This window comes from Microcebus murinus, chromosome 9 (genome assembly GCF_040939455.1).
Source record: "Microcebus murinus isolate Inina chromosome 9, M.murinus_Inina_mat1.0, whole genome shotgun sequence".
In the NCBI taxonomy this organism is placed as follows: Eukaryota; Metazoa; Chordata; class Mammalia; order Primates; family Cheirogaleidae; genus Microcebus; species Microcebus murinus.
The window spans coordinates 14,558,098-14,566,372 of NC_134112.1; the positions used below are offsets into that span (position 1 = coordinate 14,558,098).

Consider the following 8,275-nt stretch of genomic DNA (forward strand, 5'->3'; position numbering starts at 1 on the left):
ATTCATACAGGCAACGGACATTCATTGAGCACCTATTATACATCAGGCACTGCTCCCAGGGCCTGCAAAAAGTAAATCAAACAAGGACTGCTGACTCTGAGGAGGTCATATTCTAGCAGGAAGAGACAGAAAATAAATAACAAATATATTAAATAATTAAACTACATAGCATGTGAGATGATTAAAAGAGCTATGGGACAAAAAGTCGAGTAGGTTAAGGGTTTAGGGAGTGCTGGGAGTTGGTGATGCACGCAGCAATAGTAATTAGGGTGGTCCCTGCAGGTCACTTAAAAGATGAGATTTGAGCAAAGCCTGGAAGAAGGCGAGGGAGGGGGAGCTTTCTGGGCAGAGGGTACAGTTCGAGTGAAGGTGCAGAGCCAGGGAGGGTGCCTGGCCTGTACCAGGAAGAGCAGGGAGGCTGAGTCCACGGCCGTCCCACTGGGGCACAACCACAGAGTTCCAGGCTCTGCAGCCTTTTTTCAGGAGCCGCTGCCCTTGCGGCCACTTTAAAGCTTCCAACTTCTGCCAGGCAGCCGACCTTCCCGAGCTCTTCTCTGGCCGGGAGGAACTCTCCGCATCTTGGCACCAGCCCCTGGAGAAGGGCCATGACAAAGGTGAGGTGGTAGGATGTCAAATTTAAATTTTACACATGCTCCAAATACCTTCATTTTTTTGTTTTTTTGTGTTTTTTTTTTTTGTGAGACCGAGTCTCACTCTGTTGCCCAGGCTAGAGTGAGTGCCGTGGCTTCAGCCTAGCTCACAGCAACCTCAAACTCCTGGGCTCAAGCGATCCTTCTGCCTCAGCCTCCCAAGTAGCTGGGACTACAGGCATGCACCACCATGCCCGGCTCATTTTTTCTATATATTTTTAGTTGTCTGGCTAATTTCTTTGTATTTTTAGTAAAGACGGGGTCTCACTCTTGCTCAGGCTGGTCTTGATCTCTTGACCTTGAGTGATCCTCCCGCCTAGGCCTCCCAGTGTGCTAGGATTACAGGCGTGAGCCACCACGCCCAGCCCAAAATGCCTTCTTAAAGAATTTTGTGACTCATGGGCCTTGCTTGCCTCATCCTAGGCCTGGCCATGCTTCGAGGAGTGGGGAGCTATTTATCCCCGAATGTCATGGTTCTCTGCCCCTCTTCCCTTCCCAGTGCAAACAAGATCTCGTCCTCACGGCTGCTCAGGCCTCTGCTGATCCTGTTGCTAGACTCCTCCCCACTCACAGGTATCTTTCCTCAAGAGCTCCTCTCCCTCCCTCCAATCTAGGTTTCTGAGGGAACTCTAGTCTCTCAGTTCTTCTGCATATGTTTGAACCCCAACTGCGGGCTGGAATTGAGGTCTTTCCCACAGAGCTCCTGGGCCCCGTGTCCATCTAGGGATACAGCTGAGCATCTGTTCCAGGGGCTGCAAACACTTACTGGAGGCAAAACATGTGCAGAGCAATTTGAGATGGTGTGTGAGGGTCAGCTTCCCCAGAGATGAGGATTTGGGAAAGGACTTAATTAAGGAAGTAATTAATTAATTAAGGAAGTGATTAATTAAGGAAGGACTTTGGGAAAACCTGATAAGGGAGAAAGAGGCAGGACGAACGAGGGAGTGATTTCAGGCCACCTTCTGGTGAGGGCGCCTGCAGCCAGATCCCTCAATCTGGAGTGAGCATGAGCCTCAGAGGTGCTCAGGCCAGGGGTGCAGGTGGGGTGGGGTGGGGGGATGGGCTGGACAGTCATTCTCTCGCCCTGGGGGTTGGGGGTTGCTGGGCATAAACTCCCTGGCACTTGGGTCTCTATGCCCCTACAGACAAAAGTGACTGCAGGAGCCCGAGAAAGTCTTCCAGAAAAGGCACAGGTGCACAATTTTGGTGGCAAAGCATTTTGAAGCAGGGTACAGAGAAAAGAGGTAAAAATATTCTAGGAGCTCTGGGCAAACCCTGACAATGTCACTACAGACAGCCAGAAGTTGGGTCCATGCCCAGAGTTCACAGAAGACTTATAGGGCCTGTGTGGTCTCCAAACCAACTTAGCTTAATAGATCAGGGGTCAGTAAACTATGGTCCATGAACCAAATCCAGCCAGCTGCCAGTTTTTGTTGCTAAAGTTTTATTGGAACACAACCAATACCATTTGTTACACACTGCCTGTGGCTGATTTTGTGCTACATCAGAGGCCTTTACAGCCTAAAATATTTACTATTTTCTAGCTCTTGTAATAAATAAATCCTCATTTAGACCTCAGCTCCAAATAGTCAATTTCACTGTTGTATTTTCGAGTCTTAGGCCTCTCATCTGGACCGTGGAGGCTGATTATGGCTGGGATGTGAGGACAGGGAAGGAACGATAGGCCAAGAGAACACAAAATCTAAGTAGAGTCCCCTGGTTGAGAAAATTGAGGGGGTATGTCCAAGAAATAATGAATTGTCTTGTGTTCTTGCACTCTTTGGAGCCTACAGATATATTCGTTTTTTCCTTTTTTTGTTCCTCCTGGGGAGTCTGATACTTCTAGAAGCAGAAATAAAGAATATGTACATGCAAGTGCTTGAGCACACATTATTTTTTGGAAAGACTGGTTGTTCTGTGACCTCCAAGGAGTAGGACCAGGAGCCCCTGTAGACTTTTCTCCTTTATTCAAAGCAGCTCAAACCCCCAAAGTAGGAATTTGAACACTGATGGCACCATGGCAATGTGTTAAAAAGTAAGAGTGAAGCCTGTGCTATTGAAAAGAAGCAAGGTAAATGTTTGATGTGTGTGTGTGTGTGTGTATGTGTGTGTGTGTCAGGGTGTGTCATGTTTTACCAAATTAGATGGCAGGGAGTGGTTTGGATAAGTTGAAGTCATTTTCCCATGCCTTTATGTTATAGACTGGTTCCCCTCTTGATACATGTGTATAATACTTAGTGTGTGCATGATATATATGGTCATCGAAGGCATTGTCATGGTTTGGACTTATGTGAAGACAAAACATTCTCTGAATGTAAGGTAGAGGTGGAGGGTCTCATCTTGAGAAAAAGTTCATGGTGTTAGCCACCACAGACCTACCACTACCTGGGGGGTCACGTTTCCATGACTGAAGCCCACTTTTCTTCACTTATTAACTTTTATGATTCTTAGTTCTTATCTATAAAATAGGGATCATCCCATTTCCATGGGCTTTTATGATGGGGGTAAATAAAATAATGTATACAAGAAAGCTTTGAAAATTATTCAAATATGCGATTACTGTTACTAGACAAGGAAGATCTGTCACACACAAATGACAGCTGGTTAAAAGAACATATTGCCAAACTACACTTATCTATAAGCCAAGTCTACAGACCATTCAGATGTCTCTAGTAGGGATTTTGCAATATTTAAGTGATGGCTAACAAATCTGCAAACTTGATTAATGCTATGTTAAAGGAAGCACAATGCTTGGCACATAGTAGGAGTCCAATAACTATTTGTAAATTGAATAGAATTGAATCTTGAAGAATAGTAGAAGTTAGATAGGTTAACAGTGCAGTGGATGGACATTTCAAGTAGAGGGTAGAGCAGTAAAAATGTTTGGGGCATTAGAGAAATTTTAAGAAGTTCTAAAAGACACAACTGTGTGAACTGGAATTGATGACAGATCAGGCTGAAGAAGGAGTCACGAACCAGGTGAGGAAAGGTACTGTGTGCTATGCTGGAGTCTGTTTTTCATTCTGAAGGCAACGATGAACGTTGGAAAGGTTTTAAACAAAAGAGAAATATGTTGATATTGGCCTTTTAGATTAGAATGACTACTCTGGGGGCAGATGTAGGATGGGCGGAGAGACCAGAAGGAACAGATCATAGGGATCCAGGTGAGAGGCAGTGGGAGATGGAGGTCAGGAGACAGATTCAAAGGGAATAACTGAGGCAGAATTGCCAGGACTTTAGGTGACTTGGGGTGTGTATGTATATGTGGGGTGTTCGAAGGACTCCCAGACTTCTGCTGTGGATGGCTAATGAATAGAGCTGTTAACAAGAATAAAGCAAATGGCAGGAGAAAGGCCCTCGAGAAGAGGGTAAACTATGTTCATGAACTGCTTTCAGAAGACATGACAATATTTCATATGTTTTAGAAAGATTTTCATCCTATACACCTCCTTAGGCGTCAACTTCTTCCCTTGACATGGCTTTCCTTAGCGCAGAGTAGACAAGAAAAATGGCTGCTGTTTGGCTGGACTCTCTTCAAAGGGCAGAACAACAGATAAGGAGCCCAGCCCTGTGTTTGTTAACGAGAAGTCGGTTTTCCCATGTGGGGTGACAGGCTGCTTCTGAACCCTTTCCAACCACAACCACAGAGTTTTTATTAAACTCATCAACCTGCTACACTTGCCACTGAATATATTGTGTGTATATGGTTGGTTTAGTAGAAAATTATTACTGGAACAGTTTTTGGAATCCTTTAAAACAGATGCTCGTGATTGTCCTTTAAGCCTCAGCTATTCCTGCCCATTCATTTTCTGTTTTGAAGTTGGCCTCAGAACTGTGTCTCATCATTTTAATTTTGAAATTTATTTTATTTGTGAAATGTTATAGTACAAGAAACATGTGATGATTTTAATTTCTGGAGAAATATTACTGGTTTTGGCACTATGAATATGAGTTTCTCGTAGGCAAAGATTCTGTTTATTTCTGAGTCCCCAGCACAGAGAATGTTCTGGCACCTGTGAAATGCTTAGCAGATATTCGTGGAATATGGGATGATTGCATTTGAATGACAGCTGTCTTTAAAAAGAAGAAATTTTAGAGTTTTCTAAGTCATATTTCATAATAATAAGCACAATCACAGGCAGGACCTTTGCCCAGCATATTTTTAGAGTATTTTATGTGGAAAAAAAAGCTTGAAATGACTTTCTTTTATCTTTTTGTCACTCATGAGGGCAGAGGCATCACTATTTTTTTGCTCCTCTTAAAGTCAGTCTTGGAGCTTCCTGGCCACTTTGTTTGCCCATGTATAGTGCATGGGCACTCAGACTTTTGGGTCTGTTGCTTGTCCTAAAGCGCTTTTGCCAATCATAACATGAAGTTGATACACAGATCTCCATGCAGCATGAGAAATGTTTGCTAAAGGTCACTAAAGCTATGGAGATTGTGGTTCTAAATATTATTATTATACTTTACCGGCATTTTTGGTGAGACAATATAACATTAACTCACCCCTGCTACTCACATTAAATTTCAAGCAGGAGCATAACTGAAGTGCCCCACTTTGCCAGAATATGTGATTACAGACATTCTTTAAGACCAGCAGAACACTACTTTCCCAGCAGAACTCTCTACAATACCTGGCTCACAGCTGGGTGTTAGTAGCAGACCATGGCGGCTCTGGGTTTTGTCTGCCCACTGTCATGTCTCTTCTTCTGTCTTCTGGTTCTTATGGGGCCTCCTCTTTCATTCCTTGTGGTCCTATGGGGTTGTCTTCAAGAGACGCCATGGCCCCACCTCAGACAGGGCCTGTGACTGCAAATGGCTGATTTAAATGCACCATTCCCCAGCACCAGCGCTGAGTTTAGAGACAGGCACATGACTCCGTGCCCTGGGGTCCATGGTTAGAGAATCCCTCTGAGAAGGAAGCCAAGCAGGACAGGCTGATGATGTCTTTGAAACCACTGTATCCAGATGTTCTTGAGCTCCACCACAGGACTTCCCAGTTAAGTCAAACAACATAGTATCTTTTTGTTTAGGTAAGTTTGAGTTGGATTTCTGTATCTTGCAACCAAACAAGTCCCAATGAGTATAGTAATTTCATTTGAAAAGTTAAAATAATTGTAATAGTAACCAGTCTGTCTTGAACCCCTTCCTTTTCTCACATTTGGGCTTGTAATGTACGCTTACTTAAATGTTTACAATTTAAATGACACATCTCAGTGCGAGACACACTTAGCCTGGAAGCTCATGTCAAACAATTCTTTATTTTTTATGGTACAAATTAAAAGTGACAGATCTGAAGCTGTTAAGAAATACACAAAGTGCAGCTTTACTGACCATACAGATATTGCTCTAGATAAAGTACAGTTACTTTTTTTTTTTTAAACATTAAGCAACCTGTGCAGATAAATCAGCTTTGGTTTCAATGTCAGAGCAAGTAAGGAGCTTTGAAATATCCAGTTTGGCTTCTTGGTCACAAGTATATCATGTCAACTTCTTGTCATGATGATTTTTCCAAAACAACCCAGTCTGTTTTCCTGCCCCCCCCCCTCCTGCTGCCTGCTCCAAGCATGGAGAAAGCAGATCTCTTTGTGGTGCCTCATAAGTGACCCTGGTGACCAGTCTAGATCATAGCACATAGGACAAGAAAAAAAAAATCACTTTCTTAACAACAAATAAACAAATGTGCCTCACATAATTTCAAGTTGAAGACAAGCAAATCACATGACAAAAAGCTCATTACAAAATGTTATCCAAACAGATTTTACAGTCAAACATTGAAATGAAAATCAATTTCCTTTTTCTCCTTTTTTTTTTTTTTTTTAAGCTTGGTCATTAACTGGGTACAAGTAGAGTGCTGAGGTAAAACATTGATGAACAGTTTGTATTTCTTTTTTTTTTTTCTTAAAATAGGAACAGTTTAGTATTGCGAGATTGTCAGCAACATTTAGCCATATCTATACAATGTGCATATACCTACAAATATTGAGCTTTGGTCCAGCGAAGAGAAACGAGCAAAGGCATTTTACGATTTCTTTTTGGTTATAGCTTGAGTTCTTTGATACGCCTCTACTTGTTTTTTTTTTTTTTTTCTTTCCTAGCTCCTTTTGCTTTTTTGTTCTCTCTTTTGTGTTGTGTTGTGTTGTGTGTGTGTATGTGTGTATCTGTATGATTACAACATAAAGAAACCAAAACCTTGCAACGTAATTAAAACTTTTAACTGTTCAAAATATTTTTTTTGGTTGAAAAAGAAAGGAAAACTCACAAACAAAAGTAAAATATAACGTACATTGTCACGTTTTCCATCAAATAATGAAGATAATGAAGATGGCAATAATATAAAAATATGTGAGAAAAATTTTGAAGCTTGAAATACAATCGCATATGCCCAAAGTGGCTTTTATTTTTTTTGTCGGTGGCAACCTTAACCTTCAGTTGATGGAAACATAAAAGACACTTAAACGCTATTGGCATATGAAGTTGTTTACAAGTGGAAATAAGAAATGTCATCATAAAATTAAACAACAGGTGTGGTCCCAAAGACTTATGAGTTACACAGTATAATTTATATTCCTAAGAATCTGTTCAGGCACTATTTTATGCCTTGTAGCAAAAAATTTATCTGTAAAAAATTAATATAAGAAGCATTACAACACCTTATAAATAATTTATAAAACAATACAAAATTATAAAACTATAAAAAAAATCACTGCACATGAATGGTTTTACGACTGTGGGATGAATCTTTTTCTTTTTTGTTCCATTCTGGAAGATTACTTTTATTTTATATTTTCTCTGTCCTAGTTATACCCTCCCAATTATAGATCTCAGAACTGAGCAGGCCTTATGTAACTGCTGCCGGCATATATTTAAACATTTAGCATCCGTCATATGTTATCTTGTTAACTTCTTTTCTTGGGGAGCTTTTCTTGATGGAATTTGGAGCAGGTCCTAGGAGAATACAAAATTTTGTTTTAATCAATGAAGTTTTGGGTTTCTGGGTTGTTGGTATTTGTGCAGTTTCTCAAGTGGTGAAACGGGTACCATGATGTCGTTGGAATTGAAGATCAGGTTAGCGGTGGTCCAATTAGCATCAGACTGGCAAAATGGAAACACCTTTACAAGTGACTAGTTCCACTTCCAGGATTTCTTTTAGAGTTTCCTTTGCTGGTAGTCTCCTGATTGCTGCATGAATCATCTGAAGGGACAATTATACTGTAGCATTTACACAACCAGCAAAGTAGCCAACAGAAGAAACTCAAACCCCCAGGGGACAGGGAGTGTGTTAGGGGAAGGAGATGGCATGTCTAATCAGTTGGGAAACTTGTGGTGGGGTTTCTCTTTTTTATTTCACAATTTACTTCTAGATAATACATGAGCATGATTATTAATTAATTATTCCTAAATATTTACATTCAGACAGTGAGCAAATTGACAGTTCTGTCTTGCCTGCCACTTTAACAGAATACTTTCTGCCTAGACTTGGGTGAAAACATGAGCAGCAGGTTCCAGTCGCTCACCTGCACAGCCATCCCCACAGCTCAGCACGTCCTTTTTGCTCAGTAGGTTATTGTGGCCCACAGATCTTTAGAGTAGGCTATTTTTTTTTTTAAAAAAAAGAAACAATC

At 41.3% G+C, this 8,275-nt stretch overlaps 1 protein-coding gene across 1 annotated transcript in view; it reads right to left on the reverse strand.

Annotated features, from left to right (window-relative positions):
- Nucleotides 1-5,703: 5,703 nt before the first annotated feature.
- POU6F2 (POU class 6 homeobox 2) overlaps nt 5,704-8,275 on the reverse strand; it is a 194,447-nt gene continuing 191,875 nt past the window's right edge. Inside the window, exon 6 of the mRNA XM_076006212.1 lies at nt 5,704-7,598. Coding sequence (XP_075862327.1) covers nt 7,525-7,598 — 74 coding nt within the window. The 3' untranslated portion in view covers nt 5,704-7,524. The remainder of the gene's footprint in view (nt 7,599-8,275) is intronic.